Here is a 24997-nt window from a genome sequence, read left to right on the forward strand (position 1 = left end):
TGACCTTTCAGCTCCAGAATACCTTAATGCTGTTTGAATAACTTCCTACTTTCAATTATACATCTGCTGAAACGGCAAAGGCCTTAAACAAAAATATATGCATTTGCTTTATTGCATAACCAATGTATAGTTTTTCTTTTTTGAGCCACAACAGCTCAGGAACTGAGCATCCAACCCCCTCCTAAGCAGGACCACAGAGCTAAGCATTTAGTCGTGTACTCAGTGGCAAGCCCTGTGTCAGCCCCACTCCCGAGCTGCTGCAGCAAATCCCCCGGCCAGTCCAGCACCAGGCACTTCAGCCAAGGCAAAATGTGCAGAAGTGGCACCTGCTGCTCAGCGCTGAGCAGCTCTGCCCAAGTGAAACCATTTGCGGTGCTGTGCTGGACTGCCAGCCGGGATTCAAAGCAGATGTGGGACTTCCACCACTTCCTTGGGAATGCCTGGGAGGTTGGTACGTGTTCTCAACACCCACGTCATGTACAGAAAAAGCCTGCAGAAGTTAATGTTTGATGAGGAGCTTCAATCACTTAGCTACAGCGCTTACCTAGAAATCCCATTACCTAAAAATCAACTGCTTTTAAGAGTTGATGTCTCACTAACTTCCCGAACTCTGATTTTTAGAGTGACTCAGCTGCCCAAGTAGCAGTAAGGTAAATCAGTATCAGCCAAAGGGGCATTTCCCTATTGCAGGTTGCCATTAAGAAATAACCTGTGCTGCTCATACAGCATGGGATCTATACCATCCAATATGCAAGGATAAGAAAGGAGAGTTAAATGTGATAATCGCATAGACCTCAGTGAGGAAACCAAGATAAGCGAAGCGTATCACAAATGATGCCCTTCAAACCAAAGAGTCTGTGAGCTCTATTCACACCCAGTGAGGAAATGAGCTGGGAAGTCCTGTTCTGTACCAGCTCCTTTGGAAGCCTAACCATAAATCATACGTGACCACTTTCATTTCCTAGACAATTGGAAACTTACATCATCATTTAGCGCAAAGTAAGAAATGCATGATCAAGCAAGGATGTTATGCTTCACCCACCTCCTTCCTTTTCTGTATTCCCACAATACAAATTGCTTCTCTCCAGACACGAATGCTTTTCCTATTCAGCCAACACGTAAGAGGCGTTTTGCCTCCCACCCTCTGCCACCGAGGCTACTGTTACCAATCTCTTCAGCTCAAGTGCAGGGCAAGTCTTTTAAATGCTAAATCTTCAACTTCAGAACCACATCAGGTGCTGGTAGTCTTTTTTTGTTCTGAAATACTGACTCTGTAACTGCTCATAAAAGCAGAGCATTTTAAATAATCCTCAAACCTGGATAAAAGCAGGCAACCTCAGTCCTGCCTGCACCCAGTCTTGTACTACAAGACAAAGACTTGAAAGGCCCCACGTCCTCCTTTAAGCTCGCCGAGTACTGCAGGAAAGGGATGGCACAGCGTAACATCCCTACATGTCCTACCTGTGAAACTCGACACACCGGGCTCAGAGGCTTCATCGCCAAGGCAGCAGAGCAGCTTGCTCTCTTTGCCATAGCTGCTAGACTGGAACAGGACGGTCCCCACGATCATGCTGCGCCTCACAGCAGGCAGAAGGCTGACACAAGAAGTCCCGGAGTGCCCACACAAACGCCACCACGTGCAGGCGATCGCTGCTCACAGCGCTGGTGGCCAATGGAAAAGCAAGCGCTGCCGAGCGGGTGAGGAAAAACTAGGGAAATCGAGCTGCGGGTTACTGGGTTACCAGCTGGAAGTAAGGGTGGAGCTTCCCACGAAACGCTGAACAAACAAAGGATGTGGGGACCAGGCTGCGAGTTGAAACGCTTTTGAGATGAGCTATAGACAGAATATTGTGCCGCTAAGGGTTAGGCAACAAAGTGTTTGGAATAAAATAAATCGTTTCCTTGGAGAAGTTCCTTTGCACAAATTACAAAACAGATCACCCATTACGGGGACCGCCCAGATTGATTCATTTTTCCACTCCACATAAATGCCATTATTTATGAATCAACAGGAAACAACATGAATGAAAATATAAGTCTAGGAGCTGTATGAGCAATGAAAGAGTAAACTGTTACATATTTTAGGATTTCAGAAAGAAACCGAAAGCAAGAGCTGTACAGTATGCCCAGACTGAGCTGCACATTTAATGATTTAATAGTGTTCAGGTCAGCTCTGTGAAAGGACGCCATCAATTACCTTTCAAAAACCTAAGCTCTCTTTGATGAATTCTTTAAAAGACTTGGTTTTCTAGCTACATTTGTATGGTTTGCAGCAGGCCAGGTTCCTCCTAACATGTGGAGGGGGAAGGGTTAAAGAACAAGCACTCACCATGGTAGTCTTACACCTGGGAGGCTGGTGGGCTGCAGAGGGGTATAAAAGGGAGCAGGGAAGGGGAAGCAAGTGGTTTGGCCTCTGGGAGGGGGAGAGAGGCTGTTGCAGCCCACCAGCATCTCTAAATCTGCAGACTCCACTGCTACGTGAGAAAGGCAGCCGCAGCACGTGAGGAGGACAGAGCTTTGACTAAAGGTAAGAAACGAGCAACCGGGTTTGTTATAAGCGTTTGTCTTGTGCAAGGCTGTGAATGAGAAAAGGCATTCCAAAAAAAAACAAAAACAAAAACCCACAGATGCGCTGTGGTGACAAGGAGTTACTTCTCCCTGTGTGGCCTGTACCAAGAATTTTGTGCCTCCACCATCACCTAATGCAAGTGGAAAAACATAGCCAAAGGAAGTACCTTCGGACAGGAACATGCCATTATCTTCCAGAAGTTCGGACAACTGGGTGACCTTTCCTCCTTCTCCAAAATGAGGCTTGGTGAACCTTGCAGCATGCTACCCAATACTCAGGTTTACTTAGGAGTCTCTAGGCTACCTTTTTCCCCATTTGTTTTTCTCTTGCAGTTTGTTTTCTACTCTCTTTTATGTGCTCTGGATGCCTTCAGCCACACTGGTATTTCAAGCAGTCTTAGTGTATCTGTTGATACACAAAGAATAGGCAGAATTTGTAGGGAAAGGCAGCATAGCCTGAGAAAAATGGAGATGAGCTTTGCAGCAAACAGACTGTCCAGGTGGGTCTGCAATAGCATCAGCAAATGTCAATTAGTATTAGCTGTAATAATTAAGCAAGGTAACAAACAATTTGCTTGTTAGTTAAAGTATATCAGATGAGTAACCAATATCTCTGGAACAATGAAGGATTAGGGGAAAGCTGAGCTAAATGAAAAAGGTAGCTTGCAAACCAGTGCATTGAATGTGTTACTTTTAGCCCCCCTCGCTGAGTGTTGGTGCCCTGTGACTGTCAGGCCTGTTAAAGAGCTCCCGATGGCCATCAGCTGGTGCCACCAGTGGCATGGGAAGGACAGGGGTGTCCCTGCACAGTGCCTGGATGTTTGTAAGGTCCTGTCATGTGCACCCAGGCAGAGTAAATTCAGGCTTCTTCCTAACCTCTGGACGAGCGCTATTTCTTCTACAATTGATTTCCTAGACAGTTATTCTACCCTGTAGGCCGTTACCTTGACATTTGCATCCACCACGACAAGCTTCCTGTTCCTATTCCCTTGGCTGTCAATGGACGAGCCAGGCTCTTCGTCCTGGTACACTCAGCTTCCTCGGTGGAAGAAGCAACCTTTCAGGCAGAACAGCTCTTCAGACTATTCCCTGTGGTGCCCTTCAAAGCTGTTTCCTGAGAGTGGTTACCCTTCCTGTACCACTTAAATCATCCCTTTTGAAGTATTTCTCTATTTTTTTTCCAGCAATGGGGAAAAGTTAAGTACAAGGAAATCTTGCTGACTACACTACTTTGAAGTGTATAGTTCAAGCAGCTTCAAAAAAAAAAACCAAAAAAAAAAAAAACACAAACCCTTGCTCCATTTTGAATTTATGAACCCACTGTCAATGTTTCTTCATCAAACAAAAGAACGTGCAAAGAGCAATACAGCCCTGGAAAGGATCTGGGGCTGCTGGCAGCAGCCCAAAGTGACTGGTTTTTCAATAGAAGGAAGAGAGACAAAGAAAGGGTTATAGGGTAAATGCTGATTATTACATACAGTGTCAATTTGATATATTATTTTACACCAAAAACAATACTGTGTGGGTGTGTGTGTACATACATATATATATATTTAATACAAAGGGACACTTTAATATAAGGTCACCAAGACCCCTGTACATACCACATCTTTTACTCTATTTCCACTTGGGGTTTTCAAACTAAATATCCGTATAAATATCCACACTATTACTTTACACAAAGACTTATTTTATGTGCTAGCTTCAAAGACTACCAAAGAATAGGCATTGGTCAACTCGGAGTGTAGGAAATAGGCTGTCACGTAACAACCGGTGGCTCCTGGTGTAACTGGCATTTCCCACTGAATCCTCCAAATGTACATCACCTTACACACTAGACTGTAAGAATTTCAACCAGCTTGTTAGTGGGAGGCTTTCTGCCTTAACGAGGAAACAAAATTGATAACACAGCAGCGAGTGGGTTTCCTATTTTGCTGACATGATTGGAACAGGATCAAGTTTTTCAGAAACAAGGCTACCGTAGCCAAGTCTCAGTGCTTCCTACTACCAAAAATACCCCGTGCTAAGGAGCAAACCAGTGCTGAGCAGGCCAAGTCACTGCTGTCTAATAATGTGGTAGCACAGAAGCAGACCTCTGAACTCTCCTTGCCCTATTACCAGACTTGAGGCCTCACCTCAACAGACCACCTAGTCTTTCTGCTGACACACGTGTGGCCATGAAAAACAACAGCTTAGAGGGATTCAGACAGCTCCCAGATGGCTCTGGTGAAATAGAGGCAGCCTGACTGAATGCTGTTCCTAGGTGTTCCTCTCCTGTAAGCAACCAGACTCTTAATAACGTGGTTTGCTTGAGCTCAGCACAGATCCATAGTTAGTCTTTGGGCCTCCCACAGAGTGGTGCAAGGTTTAAGTACCGTAAACAACCCACTGAATAAAGCCAAGAAATACAGCTCCGAGCCAAGAGCTTGGGATGGGCAAGGAATAGGTTTCTATTTATGGTCCCAGGCTGAGAGAGACAGAATGGGAGGAGACTTCAGAGAGACAAAGTTGCATCATGTTCACACCAGGTTTCAAACCAAGCTGGTAGTGACTTCTTGTCTTAATTATCAATACATAACTGAGGAGTGAAATATATGGAGAAGCCCAAAACTCCCCATATAGCTCACCTCTTAAGAACAGATTTACTTTGAACATGTGCTGCACGAGGTATTCCCCTGCAGTTATTTCTTGGTGAAAGTGGTGGGTCCTTACACAGTAGTGCTTTTGGGCTAGTTTGATATGAAAATCCCAATGAAGGCAAGGTTTGGGTATTTGATATCACTGAATGGAAGTAACTGGTGGAAAGAGAGAGACATCAACCTCAGCTAATTATACCACTATGAAAAATTCAAGATCTTGTCACGTCTAGCTAACCATTAAAAGAGAAAACACAGATGCTGAATGAAAGAACTGCCTGTCCTCTGTTTCGCTAGTTCCAGTTATCCTCTCCACTTGTTATTAATGCTATCAAACACCCTGAGGTGCCCATCAGCCCGTTTCCCTGCTCAGATGTTAGTGACACACATGGTATGCCGTTCTTCTCCTCCACAATCACCTAATGTAGAACTTCCCCACTTTCTCTCCACTTCTTGGTAAAGTGTTACTTTGGTACAGAATCCAGAATGAAATAAATCAAGCTTAAGTTCCAAAGTATTAATTGAAAAATTTCATCCATTCCTTGCTAAATGCAAGATGCACGAATCTCTTCATAGATCATCAGCTGTATAGGCTGTAAGGGACTGAACCTTCTGCTGAAAACTGCAATGCTATAAAATGCTTAAGTGATTTCAAAGCAGATGAGTATCAGTCATCTTCAGTACAAATGCTAACTCAACAGATTGGCTCTTACTACCTTGATGATTTCTTGTCCTTGTGGAACTCTGGCAGGAAGGTGACTTTGGGACAAACACAGCTAGCAAAATGATGCAGGTTTTTAAATGCATTTAGAAATGCTTTAAGGTGAGGAACTCATGTGATCACAGGGGAGCTGGACCTAGCATCAATTTAACGAAAGAGGCACAATGGACCTGACCACAGGAACTGGGAACAGTCAGAGGCAACACAACTCAAAGCACAAATCTGACTTTTTTTGAGCATGCCTCTGGGTAAGGAAGCAAAACCAAACAGTATGTCAGATAAAAACACTCTCCTGCAGTGGGAAAGATTTTAATGCAATTGAAAGTGACAGACAAAGTGGGATTTTAGAATGAAAAACTATCCATGAAACCTTTCACAGATCCTGAATACTTTATCAAAATGTTTGTTACCTGAATTTCCAAGGATTTGTTTAGCTCCTGTAAAGCTAGTTAGCTTTGCAATTGCTGGTATCTAGAAACAAGCGAAGAGACCCCCACCTTTAGGTGCTCTGTATTACGTACCTCCTTCCATTCAGTACAATCAAGTCCCAATCTTTGTTCCTCTGAATCCTGCCTAGAGTGGACTACAACTACTGCCACAACGATAGTTTCAGGGAAAGGGGTGCTATGAAGAGGCACCAGCCAAGGTAACTGGGAAACTGCATACATGTAAATCAAAAATTTACTTGATATCCTTAGTAGCAGTAAGTTCCAGTAAACCTCTCCAGTATAAAGAGTAAGGATTAGGTCATGCAGTCCTTCTCCAGGAAAGGTGGGATGGCCAAACATTATGACAGCTCACAGCAAGTCATTTAGCTTTCTTTTTAAGCACTACTTTGGGAGAGAAGTTGCTTAATGTGGATTATACTTCACTCCAACGGAATTCCTGAGGAGTCAGTAGTACTGGCCAGATCAAAGTCAAGGCATTATCTACTTCTAAGAAAAAGAAATGAATTGCTATTTATTCACACAGTGTTAGGACAAACATTTGAAGAGCTCTTCTGCAAAAAGACTACTTAAAGAATCATGGTTCAACTGACCCCACAGCAAGCCAGAAATACCTACAGTAACAACGTGTAGCTGGCGAGAGGTTTATTTTGCAGATGTAAAGCAACTGATCAGACCTTTGAGTTAACATGACATAAATGTCCAAGCTGCTTTCCAAGTGACATAATTACTTCTAATAAGAAGTCCTACAGTATTGGGAACTCTCCTTAGACTCAGCACCTGGAACAATGACCGCATTAATCTATTTCTCAGCTGGCTTTTTGAAATTTATTTTTAGCCTTTCTAGCTAGAGGGAAAACTTGGGATGGAGAGGGTAGAGTCTAACTCACTGACTTGTAATCTCAAGAGTCAAAGAACATGCCAATCCAACAGCCCAAACTTGAGCTGATGTCACAACTTGAGGCCCAGGTAGTTATTTTTGCCTTGGACAGGCAGCACTACTTACCTTCTGGAGGGTATTCGGAGGGTAGAGCTCCCCAGGTGAGCTGATACAGCTTCAGTTTCCAGTACATGAGTTTAATTTTTTAATGCAATCCCAAAATGCTTGTTAGCACAGATGCGACTTCTCAGTTCCATCCACCCACACTGAATATGCAGCAACTGCCAAAGCTACACAGCCTGAAGTACTTCTGTCTTAAACAAAATTCTCTAGCTAAAAATAAATCACAAAGCTGTCAACCTCAATTGTCAGCAACCAAGATGCTGTTCAAGCAATTGTCCAAGCCATTTTCTTCTCTTAAACAAAAAAGAGTTTTCCTTCTTAAAATATTTACTTCACTTGACTAAAACACTCTTGTGATCTTGTCTCCTTGAAATACATACGCCTTAGAAAATAAACCAGCGTTTCCTTTTATCCGAGAAAATCCCAGCTTGAGCATGAATACTTGCCCAAATATTGCATGCTGTCTTAACTTCAGCACCAGGGAAGACTCTTAATATGGATTCTCATTAGGAGAGCCCCAGTCTGAGTTTCAGCTAAGCCCTGGCTGAGGGAGCTTTAGTTGTTTTGCTCCTTCTCGGTCCTATGGGCTGATTCACTTTCGTATGGGGCAGCGTAAATACACATGGATGAAGTCAGAAACACATCCATCACACTAAACTTAGTTACCGGCTGCTGCTCCACTTCCTGTTGGCTAAACCCAGACACTTGTAATTGGCTCTGCTGACCAGACAAGGGACTCCATTCACCAGTGCTATTTCCAACAGCTGCTAAATAACCAGGGTAACACAACCCCAGCCTCAGCCATAGAATTCCTAGCTCAGTTCAGATGGCTTTTCAGTTTCAGCCTGTGCCACTACGTTTGCTTTTTCAGATCTCCTAACAGCATTGTTTAGACCTTGTGTGTCTCGGTAGCTTATTAAAACAAGAATATACTCAAATAATTTCTGAAGATCCTTTCTGGGTTATGGCAGAATTAATACAGTTTTGAAGGAAAAGAGTCAGTAGGAAGACTGAGCACATCCAATACTCATTATCTCAAAGTAATCAAAGCTACAAAAAGTCACTGATTGAATTGCTGGTGTATTAATAAAATAATCAGTTTCCTTACAAAAGATAAAGGCAAATTAATAAAGTACTATGATTAAGTATAACTGAAGTTTGTAAGGGATATTATTCAGGAGAGATCTGGTATTTTTAGACAATTATAAAAGCTTTAAAATAAAGGTAATACTAGCCAATCTATTCAACTTGAAGGAACTTGATGCAGCTAAGATACAAATGTGTATTTTATGTATGTGCACTTCTGTAGAGGTAGCATCTGCTGTAAAGTTAGGCACCAACTTGATGACTTTTTCTTAATAAGAAGCCCAGGTACTTCTTGTTTATTAACATCAAGCTACACCACATTCATAAGAATTGAGACAGGAAAAGCAAGTTCTGCCTCTCGGATTTACCAGAACACTTCAGGATGTCCACACAAGTCAGCTAGCTGCCAAGTGGGATTCTTCAGCCATGTAACAGCCACGCTGGGTCACATCACCCAGCATCCTGCTTTGTGATTGCCAACAGGCCGCTGGAAAAAGGCTAATGATATTACTCCACAACACTTCCCAAACATTCAACATGTTGCATTTCAAGGTTAACAACGACAGGGGAAGGGACTAATGCTGCTTTTGCCCCTCAAAATGCAGAAGCTTTTGAGCTTAAAAAGAACAAGCCTTCTTTTGGCTTATTGATAAAGTTCAATAGTGCTACTCCTCCAGTTTGAACCAAATCTATTCTTTTTCATTTGTTGCTTTGATGTTCTTGAACTGAAGTGTGAAATGATAGGCAGTATCCACTTCTAAAACAGACCCAGCAACCAGAAGCAGCAAGAATGATTTAATTCTGTCACTTGCCTGCCACACAATTACATGACTAACTTCTGTTCAGAGGGTAAAACAACAACTCCATGTTGACACAGCCCAGGAATAAGACCCACTGCTAGTTATTTAAAGAGCCTTCCTCCCACTTAATGCTGGCAGTGCTGTCAGACCTCCCTCCTGCTGCCAGTATTTGTGGTGGCATGACTGGGATGCTCAGAGGATCGGGCACTATCTTGTCAGTAGTTTTTAACTGACTGCTATTCTGTCCTCCATAACTGCTTTCGTGCCACCTCTCCAAATGGTTAATTTACTCTATTTACTGTGTGCATACTGAGGGAGGAAGGAAGAGGGAAAGGGCTGGAAATTCCCAATGGGAGGTCAACGTTGCTGCCTGCTCAGCAGTTCATTTCCTCTCGCTCTGTAAAGCGCTGGTTAGCTCCTGAATTGCATCCATCTACAACATCAGGTCTGTAACGGGCTTTTCTGGAGAGACAGGGAATAGAGCACATCGTGAACTGGGAGGATGAACCAGTACTACCCTGCCTCCTGTGGCACTGAGAAGTTCATCCACCAGCAGCAATGGTAGCAGTGGCAAGTAGGAACACAAGCTGCTAATTTGATATGAATTATTACTGATACTGGGTATGCAGCAACAAAAGCAAAAACGTGACCTTGTATGAGTCGTGCAGCAGAGAAATCAAACCCAGTAGCTGAAAGGAGTACCCCCAGCCCACAGGAGGACTGCTGTCTGTACTCTATCACATCAAACAGTGGGGAAATTAATTAAAGTACAACATGATTTAACCTAAGGTAGAAAATAAGATCTGACAACAGAACTTCAGCTGCCTTCAGTTTCCTGGCCAGGCTTCTGCCAGTTGTGCCATACAGCTTTGAGGCTGATATGTAAAACTGCTTCTTCATTTAGGAGTTCTATGAAATGTAAATTTTGAGCTGGGATTAAGACCAACGTCTGTGCCATCCAGAAGGGAACTTGCATGGGGTGTCCCTGCATCTTCTGGGTTGAGAGGCCAAGAAAAGTTTCCTTTATCTTCTTAAATTAAGATTTTTTCAAATTTGACAGAGTTCCACCTCATTCCTTCCTCCTCCCACTCCACTGAAAAACATTCCCAGTTGTTGCTGGCCTGTATAGGTTGTCAGGACAGCTGACTGCTTGGATTACACAGGGCTGTATTGTATCCCTTCAAGAACCAGCCACCCTAAGTGCTTCCTTTGGGATCAGGGCTCACTACTGGGCTGATAGCAGCATGCCAGGTGCTGTCTTGAAATTGGACATTCCAAGGCAACAGGCAGTCCTGCAACTGCTTCGCAAAATCATTCTTCCTCTTGAGCCTCTTTAATACAAACCTACTCCAAATCAGATGTCTGAGTAACGAAAAACACTGAATGTAAATTCATCTGGCTTTGCCTTTTAAAATGGAGGGACAAAATTCTGCCTTACACTTTTTGTCCAGGTACTGGAAACTAAAGCAGTTCTGGCTTTTGGTACCTAGGGATAAGATATTTTCAGTTACATTTCTACTACTTGCAACAGTTATCTATGGCAATCCTGCATTTCTTTTTTTTTTTTTTTTCCCAAAATTAACTGTGGCCCTCCTCAGTGCAGTAGTTAAAGCAGAACATTTTCTATCCCATGCAGATAGCTTCCATAGATCGAGGCTTTTCTATCTCATCTTTATGGAGACCTCTTAGAGCTGCTGCAGGCTTTTTGAGATGTCATTGTGTTATAAAAATGTAACCCCTGCCTTTTAAGGCATTTATTTGAATTCCATGCTGTTTGGATGTTTTAACTAACTCCCAAATTTCTTGGAAAAAGTACCTCTGAGGTAACTACAAGGCATGCTGCGGGTGAAGAACTCTCCAAGCAATGCGGCATCCAGCAGCAGATACAATTAACTTGAGATTGAAAGCTGCTGCACCATGTAGGCTTCAAATGGGTCTCTCAGGTCAGGAAGACTTCAGAGAACCAGAAGCTAGCTAATATTTGAAAGCTAATTGAAGGGTCTTTAGAATTAATGGCACGTTTCCTGCTCATCAACATCATTGCCAGAAAGCCTCCCCATTGCCTTCAAGCTGCTTTAAGCACTTAAAGCCAAGATGACTGTGCTGCACGAGGTGCTTAGGAGTAACAACTTCCTGGATAGGTTACAGAACTGAGCCAAAACTGTCAAAAACAGTGAGGGAAGTGAGGCGAGGAAAGATATTTATATGACCATATTATTACTTTCAGATCTTAATCTCTCACTATCTAAAATAAATTATATAAGCATAACAATGTTAAATTTTTATACAGCCCGCATAGTCAGTCCCTGGAGAAACCAAACCAAGAGCTGAAATTCAGAAACCTAGGAGCACTCAGCACACTTAAGCACTTTCACCAAGGATGCTGAAGCTGCTGCATGAAGGAGAAGCAGAAATTCTGGGGCAATCACCCCTTAAGGTTACGCTTTCACCACGAAGAGTAGATTGCCTGAGACCAAAAAGTGAAATCCCCCTGAAGCACCCATAAAGGCAGAGTGAAGTACCCATGAAGAAAACAGCAGATAAATTCAGCACTGAAATACAAAGATTAGAGCATCACGAATACCCATATCATGAATAGCAGAGACCTGTGTGGAGTCTGAAATATTTTTCACTCAAAAGACCCTTAGTTTAAACACGCAGGGTCACACCTCAGGGTCTGAAGCTGGAAAAGCTGAGTAATGGCATACATCAACTTGTCACATCAAATACATCAAACAATCGGCCCTCAGCAGGACTGACTAACTAGGTCGCTATGTGCTTTTATTAGTAATATCAAGTGTGACTGTTCAGTCAAAAAGCTACACCGGGAATTTGGTCTGATTAAAATGCAGAATATTACTAGTGCAAGAACTTCATTTCTAATTACTAGAGAAACTAGACTAACAGATTTGTTCACAGAACTGAGTGGTTTTTTTTGGCAGAAAAATTGGTCAGATAATCCATTTGTTTATCCTACTTCAAGTTCACACCTAACTCATCTTGAAGGACAGCCAGTCTCTTCCTTCAGCTGTCAATCTCACCAGCTCAGTTACAGCAATGAAGAGCTGCTGCCCATGGGCACTGCGTTGTAGCCAGCTTTTCATTACAGGCATACATGTGTAGCACTGCAGAAAGTCATTAGAGCTAAGAACTTAACAAGCACAAACATAAAAAAAAAAAAAAAATTAAACCAGGTAAGAGGTATCCCTATTCCTAGAAACTTGGAGGAGTAGCCTTAGAAGAGATGCTGCCTTTCACTCTTGAAGTATGAGTTAATTCACTTCTGAATTTCAGAGTTAAAGGACATTATTTAAGGGGCTTGTTTCAGATAGCAACTTTGCTAAAGAGATGCAATGCTAACAAGGTCTATTCAATTTTATTTTTTTTTTAGTCATCCTAAACCCAACTCACAAAGCTCTCCCCCAGGCACAAGAGACAAAACCACTGTACTTGTTTTCTCTGGTTTTGAGGGTGCAGGCTGACCATTTGGCTAAGTTTACTTCCAAGATTGAGTATTTCTTGCATCAGTTTCAAATTCCATCCATTTTAGAAAATAAGACAACTATTCTTACTTTGAAAATCCTCATTGCAACTTCTGAAAATTATGTAACTGAATGTTGTGAAGAGATTATTTATAACGGACTTCATATGGCTGGTATTGCCACAGTTGGCCCCGTTAGGGTGAAATTACAATTGACAATAGATGCCCACTAACAGCAGGAATGAAACAAAATGACTCATCCAACTAAAATAGAGGGAGTCTAATGACTTGACTTCTGAAGACAGGGCAGGGCTTCCTACGTAATGACAGGTATAACATAATTACGGAGAAACCGACAGGCTTGGCTTTGTTCTTAATACATGAAGGTGGCTGCTGTAATCTAAGACAAATACATAAAATGCAGGTCATTCCTTTAAACTGGGGAGGAAAAATATTCAGCTCTGGGCGTGGAGGTCTCAACCCAGTTTTAATGGGCACTTCTCCAATGTTATGAAAGCAGTATATCATGTCAGGGTGGTAGCCTAGTTAAGGAAAACTCAGCATGTGTAAAGAAGGTGTGACTTGGGCAGAAGAAAAGAGCACGTTGGTAGAGCATAAACCACCACAATGGTGCGTACGAGCACTATTTATGTTTGTGGGCACGTGGCTCACACTGCCATGACTCTGTCTCTCTGAAGAGGTTAGCATTATCTTGACAACTTGAATGGGAATATGTAGTAGCCCTTACAGCCATCATTAGAGACTTATGAAAAGAAGCACTTCAAATAACTCCTTACCCTTATTAAGATTCATAATCTGAGCCTTCTGCAGCTGTTGAGATTCGTCTCCTGTTTTCGTCTGGAGATTTGGGGTGGGGATCACTGTGGAGGGTGCAGACCCTGGCAGACACTATCGCTAACTGCGCAGCTGTCGTCAGAGGCACGCTGCTGAAAGGACTGAGCATTCCTCCTCGGAGACCAGGCCTGAGATGCAATCGTTTTTATTTATTTTTTCAGACTTAAAATTGTAAGAGTGCTAACTTGTAATGTTGAGAGTGAACATGTGTCAGAAGGTAGTGTGCCTGTTCTCTTACACAGGAGGCAGTCAGGAAACAGCAGTATGAGTATCTCATCCCAAACAGCAAAGTTCTCTAAAGCAGATGATCGCTCTCTAGGGGTAAAGTTGTTCTCCAGACTTGTCACAAGATGCAGCAATCTCTTCCAGTGAGGGTAAAAGTTCTACCCAGACTTGTTTCCAAACCTTCTAGTAGGTAACCTTTTGGCTTGCTCGAGTGTCCACAATTAACAGCAAGATCCACAAATTTGGCTGAAACACTTGTTAATAACTGAAGGAATTCACTCTGTCTTCAGCTCCATCCCAGCAGGGAGGTAGGAAAGGAGAAAAGAGAGGGGTAAGGTACCAGACCACGGGCTGCTGCTGAGGCTGAACCTGCTCTGTGGGTGATGGCCCTCACTAGAGCTAAGCGTGCTGTGCTTTCTGCTAGCAGTAAATGCTTATTCACACATGCATTAAATTCACAGCCTACAGAACACTCTCAGTCAGGGCATGCTAATATTATGACTTGATACTACATGGGATATTTTTGTAGCACTTGATACAGAGCCTCACAGTTTGGATATTTTATTCTCTTGATGGTGCTATAGAGTAGGGAGACATCCCTACTACGCAGAGGAAGGGATAAAGCAAAACACAGTCACTTGCTAAATATCACACTGGAAGCTGTGGCAAAGCAGGACTAAAACTGGTGCAGGGCAGCCATCCTTCCTAAAATGCAGTATTTAGAGATTTAACAACAAAATCCTTTCAGTACCTAACTAATAATGCTTTCAAGACAGCGTAGGAGAGTTTGAAAACAGGTCATGTCTCAAACTGCTGATGCTGTCTGCACAAACTCCCCTACACTTCCTCATACTAATGAAGTAGGATTAAAACAAGATAAATTCAAGCATCAAAAAAAGGGAAGAAATTCTGTTATAGGACAAAGCACAATAGAAAGCCTCTAGGGTTGAACTTGGAAAAGAAAGCATGGTCCCATGGAAAGGACACTGTAGCATACAACTCAAAATGTCAGTAGTTCTGCTAGAGATCTGTTGTACAAACCATCTTGTCTACTCACGCCTCTCATCTCTATGATAAAACTGTCTTCCTTTCATAATGCTTACTATCCTACCTGTAACAGGAGGAAAAAAGATTAAACAGCTAAGTACTGCAGAAAGTAGTTTTCTTAACTGCAGGAATTTTTTTTTTTTTATCAATATCACTTCTTTGTATTTAAGCAAAGATGGTATCTTAATGGAGAATTTTTTTTTTCCATCCCTGGGTGTATGAATTCCTGGTTCTAAAGCAGGCAGCCTTTGTTTGTCAGCAAAGGCAAGGGATTAGGGAACAAACTCTTATATTGAGAGCAGGGACAGTCACATAGGAAGACCCCACGTTAACAGGACAAGAAGGATGAGGGCCTGACCTGCTCCAGGCAAGAGAACATAAGGAAAAAACAGGCAAAATAAGTTATTAAGTGATAGGAAGGATAAAAAGCTCAGAATAAACAAGGAACATGTATGTTAAACAGCACAGAGAGGAACTGCAGGGCCAGAAAGCAGACTGAAAGCAAGGAAGGGTGGTACAGCAGCATGTAATAGAAGATCCCACAGTACAGACTTGAATGTTATATACTGAGGGAACAGAAAGACCAGACTTAACCTGTTTGTCATTATTTTCACCTCATTTTCAGATAGGATATGGCTCAAAACAAAGATACAGGCAGCTGCATAAGAATGCTAAATGCTCATGAGAAAGGAAAGTCATTCTTCCTAATTCGTCACCAGCACCTATTGCTGGACGTTGGATTCTGCTGCTTTTTACCTAAGCCTCAGACAACCTTCATTTCACAGGGTATTCAGAATAGACTGCTTGCTTCTCAACACACTGCGTAACTACCTAATTTCTAGAAGCAGATTTCTAGAGCAAGCCCTGAAAGGCTAGCCTTCGGCTTGGTGATCTGAAGTGCTGCTGTGCCAGAGCAGTTCATACACTAAAGCCTGTTTCTCTATTAACAAAGCAAGATGCTGCTTCTATAACAGCTTTTATGGTTTTGAAAATTACAAGCTCATCTCCCTGGAGGCTAAGGGGGTGGAGCATTGGGGATAATTGTGATGAACAGTGTTTTAATCTTTCTGTAAGAGGAAATAATGGGTGGGTGGATGTAACAAAGCCAGATGCCAAGGCCTGAAATGCACTTACACCTCAACCTCATAGCAAATTAAGAAAGTGGGAGGGAAGAAGAAAAGGACAGCTGTTGCATACCAGAACTCATGCTCTTGCATTTACATGATAATACGCAAGCCAGAGAAAGTCTTAGTTATATTTTAAATGGATTTTCCTATGTCCTTTCTAGTAGTCTGTTTTATGACTTTTATGACCCAGTAGTCTGTTTTACGTTTTCCTTTTGATGTGGCCCGTCACTGACTACTACTAAAGGGAATGACAGGTGACTTTTAGAAAAACACAAATGTGTCCTAATGTAGTATAACAACTACCCCACAGCTGAGCAGTCAAGGATGAACACCAGAGTAGTGTTGGGTGATTTGATTTTTCAGTAATTATGTGCCTAAACCCCTAAACCCTAACACCAAGTTTAGGATCTCTTTGCAGAGATCCTGTCTCCCAGCCAGCAATGCCACTACATGAATGCCTACTGCAATTCACTCTTGTTTGGTGGTGGAGTAATACCCACTACCAAGTGTAGCACGCTGAAGCTCACTAACTGGTGCCAAGTCACTAGAACTGCAACGTCTTTATGCAAGTTTGATTTAAGTTTGATTTAACACCCAGTACAGAAGTGTTTTGAGTTTGCATTTCAAGACAAGTCGAACAACTAACACAAGCACTAACCTTTCAGACCTATTATCATGCCACAAGTGTTTTGGAATAGTCTAGAACCACAACAAACACATCTCAAACAACCTACAGGATGAGACAAGAGTGGGTGACTGAACCTCTAGCCTGCAGACAGCTTTCCTGTGTGTGTTTATGCTAAAGTTAAGTCTAAACATCTCCACAAAACAGGCAAGCATTATTGCCATGATGAGAAAAGCACACAGAAGCAAAGAGAAGCAGCTCTAATTCGAGGGCTCAGGTCAGCCATCAGAAGTATCAGACTTTGTCTTTTCATGCACGAAAGGTTGCCTGCATTCTCATACAAAAACAGCCTGGAAAACCTTCCTTTCTGGCAGATGAAGTTACCTAGGATAAAGCCCAACAGAAACAAAACTAAAAAGGAAGCAGTTCAGCTCTTACAGGCAAAAGCAAAATAAACATGTATCCACTACAATTTAAAACAGCTACATCTTAGAAACAGCTACATCATCAGCCTTAGGAAAGACAAGATCAAAGTTTCATAAGGCAACAGTTACTTAAAACACACTACTGTTGAAACACTCTACTTTTAATTTACTAACAGAAAAACCTTTTAGTAACAGATATAAGTCAAAGCATTGTAGCACCCTCTCGTGGTAAACCGGAAAATAATTTTCTACAAAAGCAGTTGCAATTTATCTTTTTACTTCAAGTTCAGTGTACTGCCCCTGCTCCTCAGCTACCATGATGGCTCTGCTTCAAACTCACCTGCTTCCTGCTGGCAACGTGACGGGCATTCCAAAGAAAAGCAACGAGGTGAACTTGGTGTGGAGAGGGAAAGGAAAAAGAAAGAAAAGAGACTAAGAGCTTCCTTAGATGTTGTCCTTGTCCAGAAACAAATGCTAACTAGGAGTGCTTCACCTATGAGCTGCAATTTAATTGTGCATGTTAGCTGTTAATTAGCACCTGGGGATACCATCCCCCATGTGTAAAGCAAGAAAACTAGCAAAGCTCACCTGAGCCTAAACAGTCTATAATTACGTTGTTGTAAGGCATGCTAGTTTCCATAGCCCACCATCCAGGTGAGCGTAATAGGAGCACTAAGTCCGTCCACCTGGGGCTGTGCAGGTCCTGAGAGGCCAGGTGAGCACTACTCGAGAGCTAGGCTGAACCTAGAAGCAAAGTTATGTGCCTTGCCACTAAACCTGAAATAAGAAAAATATTTGATTTAGCAGAAACACTCTGCAAGGCACACAAAGGGAAAAAAAAATCGTTGCAACTCTACTGTTATGGTGCAAGCTTGTGTTCATGGTATGACACAAGTGTCTCACTGAAGTTTACCTTTAACTATTTGACAAAAAAAATAGACTGAAGCTATCAAGACTTATCAAAGAAAGAATTAGAACTTCTGCGCAAGACTCCAGACAAGCTCAGCTTTGACAGGTTTAAACATCTGGCTTATTTCAATGTGGTGCTAACGTGCGTGAGTTACTGCTCAGCTAAAAGGCTTGGATTTATACCTTAATGCCCTCCTGGTTTTGCCCTAAATAATTTAAGTATTTAATAACTATGATGATCTAAAGCCAGAAAATTAAAACATTTTCTGACAAAATAAATGTAGCAGTACTGTTATGACAAAGACAAGAGTTGAACCTGCTAGATACATTTCATTAGACAGCCACAGTGGGCTGATGCAAACTGTCATTTGAGCATCCACTGCTTTTGCACACCAATCCTACACCACCTAATGCATCTCTGGAAAACTATGAAAAGCAGGCTAGGTGTTCTTCTGTAGCTCAAATCAGATTTTTGATTTAAAAAAAAAAGTCTCAGCTTCTAACATGAAAAAACAGCTCTTTTTTTTACAACTACGTTGTAAACCTCAACACCCACGTAGCTTCTTGAGCAGACATTAGATACCATTTCCCCATTTATTCTAAGGATCTTCTCAGAGAAAGCCTTTTTCATCTGATACAGTACCTCTGCTTTCCCTGTTTACTCTTGGGATTTTAAAAGCACCCATAAATCAAAATTTAGTAAAACCAACAAATATAGGACTGAATAACAAGCACAGAACTTGTAACTAGTGAAAGGTATTCCGCTGTGCTTCACTGGGTAATTGGGGCAGAGCAAAGCTTTCAAGCTGGTATCAGTTACAAAAACACTGTTCATCCCTCCCCAGGCTGTACAACTCTCCCTGGCTGAAAAAAAAAGAGAGAGAGAGAAAAAAAATCCCCTCATCTTTCTAGTCAGGACGCAGTGCAAGAATTCTCCTGAGCCTGCAGAAAGCAGGCTCTCGCTGTTTTTATATATTACTGCCACAAATGATTGACCTCATCACTGCTTACTTGAGGCCAATCCAGAGAGTAAAAAAGTCTGAAAACAAACTAGAACTCAGTGATACCACCACAAAGTGGCCAAAGAACATTTCAGAGCATCTGTACTACAGCCTCTTTTCTGTAATCAGCATGCCATCCGAATGGCAACCTGACCGAGATACAACTCCGTTAGTAACGGGGATATTCTAAAAAGCACACATAGGACACTTGGGGATTTAAAGTTCAAATTTGAAGAAGTTGCTATTTTAACTTCAGATAACTGAGTCAGGGAACTGCCAACTATTAGACTGAGCAGTTTTATTTGCTGCTTTATAGCTACTCCAAAGATGGAAAAAAAGTTATAGGAGAGAGGAACTACAAATCAGCTCTGAGACAAAGGACACGTTTCTCTCGCTTGTACTGAAGTGAACTGTGGACACAAAGAAAGCTTTACAATTAAAACTGGTGCTCTAAGAAGAAACTGCATTAAACACAAGCAGTAAGTCTGTGCTGGCTCAGGCCAGCATAACCTCAAGTTCTGCTGGAGCCAGTGATTTAGTAGGGGAAGAAAGCTATGCTGCACGCTAGTTCAAAAGGTCTTGAAGGCTATTTGCATGGCTACGAAGGGTTCATTTCACTCTTCCCAGATGATATAACTTGTATCAGGTTTTTTAAAAAGTTTGCATAAACAAAGACTTCATTTAGATCTTAACAATCATCTTCGTTTTGTTAATTGGCGAGTTCTGGCATGTTATATCGCTGGACCAGAAATAGCACTTCAAAATGATTTCTTTGGAAATCCCTTCAAGGACTTCTATCTCAATCATTCTTCCAGTCTCCTCCTGTTATTAAAAACACTTCCGAAATACTAGCAGAGCTGTATCTCGCCTCTACTTCTGCTCTTTGCTTTTCTGAGCAGCGACACAAAATTGATATTCTCATCAGTTGCACAGCCTCCCACAGGTTTCTGAATAGCAGCAGTAAAACTGAACAGTCTTGTTAACTCCGTGACATCGCTGGTTAGCAAAATGAACCCAGGGCAGCAAAGACTTCGAAATAATCTTGAGAAACTGAGTTGACACCGTAAGCTAAGGAAAGCCTTGTTGTATTAATTCACACTCTGGTTTGGATTTTAAGGGTTATCTTCACAATCCACGGGCTGCAAAATTAGAACATACAATGCTTTGTTTTTCCTCTAGAAAACATTATCCGTGCTCTGTAAAGGTCTTTTGGACCTCTCATGTTTCAAGTAAACGTAGGAGTTTATTTACAAATCTACTTGGATATGACAATATTTTAGCAAGCTTCTAGGCAGGGCCATTTTGGAGTGGTCACAGATTTGTGATGGGGAAGTGTTTTTTCAATTGGCAGCTCCTATATGTTTTGGTGTATCTACTGCACAGGCATGCTACCCTCTATGGTCAACTGTTCCAAAAATTATGGATTTAATTGGCTACAGAATCTGAAAAATTGAAGTATTTCATGACCTGTTTTACATACTACCACCATAGCGATCAATCTTGATATCATTTCTTTCACCCAGAGCCAAGCCTGCCACCTGATCTAAAATTAGCTGTGGTGCTGAGCGCACAACCTGCAACAAAAATGATTGTTGGTATCTTCCGACAAGCCACTGCAAATCCCATGTGCAAACTCTTTATAAAAGGCCAGTGTATGTGCATTCACTGTTCCATTGTTCTTGATTCCACCTCTGGTAAGATGAAAGGAAGAGATCTTGCCGGTGAGTTTTTCCTTCCCAACATGACCAGTGCTGCAGACTTGTGGTTTGTTGTGCTCCAGCACCTCAGGACTTCTATTTTAGTATCTGCTATCAGTCATTAGGTACGAGGAAATCCCTCTGTTGGCATGCCACCCATTACAGGGACCTCGGCAGTAACCCACTTCTAACTTTGATCAGTGTGGAAGGCCCACCTGTCTCATTCAACAAACATTAAGTATACCACAGATGGTATTTTAAAGGATCATCTCCAAAACTGAGCAACTGAGATAAAGTCTTGCATGTACTACAATGCAGTATTAGGGAGAGGCTACAAGATATTTTATGCTTTTCTCTTTTTCCAGTTTTGCTCGTTACCATTCCTCCCTTCCCAGCATTATTTGTCTTTCTGGAGTTAACTCTTCTCCGTAGTTGTTCACCCTACATAGCCAAGGTGAGATGATGACAAATAGCATCAAGTGTGTCTCCGCTGTGCCTTTGTTGCTGGAATTATTACATGAAAAAAGGAAGAAATAGGCTTGTATGTGCATAGGGTCACAAATGCAAAATGTTCTCATCCTCAACTCCTCTAATGTGATTCCTAATTTGACCCAAATAGCACCAGGAGATGGTTCCCATGCCTTTGCTACACACAGCTTATATCAAGAAGCAGCTGCTTCACTTTTACTTTAGTATTTGTCCTGTTTAAAGGGGAGGAGGAGGGAGACAGAAAAGAGGCCAAGCCCCAAACCAGTAATCATCCTTCAAATTGAAGGATGGGGGATTGCAAAACTGCCCTATGGAAAATGAGTTTTCATTCACTGAAGACCGCTTCCTCTTACATAATTGTAGTTCCAGTTCTCACGTGATTGTTATCACAGAGTAATTGCAAATCAGCATAAATGAAGCTCCAAGTTTATTAACACATATAATTATTTTTTAATGGAAGTAGCACAGTAAGATTAAGATTCTAAGGACAGTGTTTGTGGACAAAAATGCTTCTACACGTTTGAGCAGGGAGACAGGAGAAAGGGAAAGGAATTTACCAAAAAAAAAAAAAAAAAAAAAGCTTACTCTTGTGAGAAATAAACTTAATGGCCTTTTAAGAGCCACAAAAAAAATTGAAACGAAACCAATCCAATTGTTAGTGAAGTATTTCTGTGAATCTTCATCTCCTCTCTCCCAAAAGAAATGGCAAAGTCACTTTGGGGCTGTTTTTTGAAACTCCTGTGCTGATTTAGCTGCTAATGAAAGCTGCCTACTAAAAGATTAATTTACACGCTTGCAGATAAACAGTTGGTATTGGGAGATGTGTATGTCTTTATATAAAGACCACAAAGCACAGGAAACTTCCTGAGCAGATATTGGTAATATAACTGAGCTTTGTTGTTGTGGTTTTCAGTGTTACCAACAGGAAGCCTCAATGGTTTTCTAACAGTCACTTATTCTACTGAGAATAATCTCTATGGACAATACCAAGATCAGCCTTTAAAATAAAACAAAGTATTTCATAACCACAAAACCAGACAGATGCCAGGGATGATGCAGTAATGGTGACAAAAACATTTTTTCAGACCCAGAAACTCAATTGTGTTATCACACTTGGCGCGAGCTTGTGTTTCTTTCCTGCTCTGTTGAGAGAGAGAGTCTCCTGGTGGTCCGAGCAACTGTGAGAAAAATTACTGTATCAGTAAATACTCTTCTGAATGCTGTTAAGAAGGAACTTGCAGATTCACCTTGTAGATTCTCCTTTGCAAATTCACCTGCAAAGCCAACCAAGAGCTACCTCTTCACTACAGCTACCAAGCTCCATGTCACTCATTCATGCTACAGCTACTAAGCTCCATGTCACTCGTAATTACACACTGCTGAAAGAACAACTAACTGCTTGGCAAGCTGGGATTTGGGGCATCAGATTCTGAAACAGTTATAATATAGGCGGGGCTTTAGGCTGCAGTCATCCATCCATGGCTTTTTTTTTTTTGGAAATACAACTAGGTGAAAATAAATTTGGCAAGTCACTAAACACAACTTCCCTGCACTACTTCTAATAACTTTCACACCTATCCCTACTGGAATACGTATGAAATTCTTCCCCTTGGTTTTATATTAGTTGGATTCTTTCGAGTGCGAACTAGTCAGCTGTTAGTGGCATTCAGAAGGCAGCTCAATAAGTGTACTGGAAACATTCAGTTGTGACAATTAACAGAAATGGGCTAGAATAAATCATGCTAATGATCATCTAGCTTTATCCTAAAAAAAACAAAGATCTAGAAAGTATGATTTGACTTCAGCAAGGACTGGCCTGCTTTAGGAACCTGACATATGCTGAAGTAAGTGGGTCACAGAACAGGTCACTTCTTCTGAACACCAGTGAAAACATGATTTCAAGCCTACTGTCTCAGAATCTGTAATTAGCACTAGCAATAACATATTCCGGAAGCCAACCCTGCCACAGCACCTCTAGGAGATAGTCCAACCATCTCCTAACTCTTAATTATGTGAGCTGTCAGTCCAGCTAGATTAAAGGAGATGATTTAAACTGTTTGTGACAATTTGTGTCCAATAGCTTACACAGTCACTTTCCATTGATTTGTTCACTTGGCCGTGTCCTTATTTCAAAAAAAAATCCAACATTTTTTTTCTTCAAAACATTGCACTTGCAAGCAACAGCAAGTTTGTGAAATATTGCTAGAACAACTTGTACCACACCATCTGCTACAAGAGAACTGAGAAATCAGAGATCTGCCTAGGCTTTGAAATTTGATTTTTAAGATAGTTCCGATTACCACGGTTTGAAGTAACTTCATTCCAGTCATCTTCAGACTGTGTTCCCCTGTACATGTGAAAAGTACGTAAGAAATATATATATATACACATATATATGCCAGGAATTGAAACAGGTCCGTAGTCTACGTTATATTGTCCCTTCCATTGAGTCGGTAGAGTCATCTCACTTGTAAAATAAAGTATGCAAAAATTCCAACTTAAGAGCAGTTATGAAAATGAGCACTGAATGCAACCAAATTTGCAGGAATAATTCGGATATCATGGAGAACGATGCAGCAGAGAACAAGGAGCCTATGATTTCATGTTCTGCAGGAGACATTTCTCTAGATACTTAGCTGAACTATCCTTTATTCCCCAAATAATTAGTTAAGAGTTATTTATACATTATGGTCCCACAAGATTTCTGATTTACAGTACAAAGAGCCAGGCGCTGAATACAGTGATTATATTCCATCTGCGTAGGGCATTTACTGACAGGAAAGTCTGCGGGCAAGTAGCTCTGGCCCAAGCTTGCTGCCTTTCACTGGGATGAAAAATAAAGGACACTTTAGGAGGCCCACAAAGTACAGTTGTTAAACTGACCCTATTTTCTCTCCTTCTTTCCATTTTCCTGTATCCAACCCTTCAGTTTCACTGAATTTCAAAGGAATAGTTATTTGTGCTTCTTCCTATTTTAGGATGTCTTTATCATGTGGCACGGCACTCCAACTGCCTTAGGGGAGCTTTAATGATAATTTTATTTTTAAAAGTATAGGCTTATCTTGCTTGACCTTGATGCACTGAGTAAAAGGTTGCTTAACTCCTCCTCTAGAAAACAAAACAGGGAACAAATGTCCTGCGCCTGCTGGATCAAAAGCTCAAGTGTGGCAGCGCCTTCCGCTACCCCAAAATATATCACCAAGGCAACTGTAGCAGTATCACAAACAGGTATAGCAAAGGCTTCCCAGCCAGGATTTAAATAATCTGATTTTCCTGCAGTATGTTTTCTACAACACTCAGCAAGTCTTTTCAGAGATGAAACGCATGCTAACACCATTCCGAAGAATATCTTGGTACAGTAGACGGTTATCACTGCTCTTCAGAAAGAAAATTAGAGCATGTCACTGTTTAAAGGTCACGCAAGGAGCCGACACAAGTTGGAAGTTGTCAGTTGTTGTTGGTTGTACCCCTTCTCTCAGACAAACCACTGAAAGGATAAGGAGATAAACTACGTTCCTGTTCTTTACCCTGTTCCTTCTCTGAAAGGGAAAGCAAGCTCGACCTGTGACAGCACCGAGTACTTTTTTTTTCTCTTTCCTGGCTGCACTGAACTGTAGGAATTAGATCATAACCAGCATTTACTGCAGCCTCTCCCAGCTCAGTTTTCTCTGTAGTACCAGTTAACTGTGAAGCACTATGAATGGGAACAGCAGTGTTTGAAAAATCCTTCAGTTTACACTCTCCCTTTCTACTACTTTACTAGCAACCAACATGCTTGATGATCCATTGCTTGCTTTTATATGTCACAGATTATGTGCTAGGAATGCTAGAGCGAGGCACTTTGAAGGCCTAACTG

General features: G+C 41.7%; 1 protein-coding gene across 5 annotated transcripts in view; it reads right to left on the reverse strand.

Annotated features, from left to right (window-relative positions):
* The window catches only part of ABL2 (ABL proto-oncogene 2, non-receptor tyrosine kinase), a 45610-nt gene that overhangs the window by 16970 nt on the left and 3643 nt on the right, over positions 1-24997 (reverse strand). The window contains exon 1 of one of the 5 annotated variants that reach the window (XM_068690572.1): positions 7378-7978. The exons of 2 other annotated variants lie outside the window; for them this stretch is intronic. In XM_068690572.1, the coding sequence (XP_068546673.1) occupies positions 7378-7444 (67 nt within the window). In that variant the 5' untranslated portion in view covers positions 7445-7978. Of the gene's footprint in view, positions 1-1461; positions 1682-2735; positions 2767-7377; positions 7979-24997 lie in introns of those variants that run through there. 2 more of the 5 variants (XM_068690573.1, XM_068690571.1) reach the window with 2 other exon arrangements.

The sequence above is a fragment of the Anas acuta genome, chromosome 8 (assembly GCF_963932015.1).
Source record: "Anas acuta chromosome 8, bAnaAcu1.1, whole genome shotgun sequence".
NCBI classification, from domain to species: domain Eukaryota; kingdom Metazoa; phylum Chordata; class Aves; order Anseriformes; family Anatidae; genus Anas; species Anas acuta.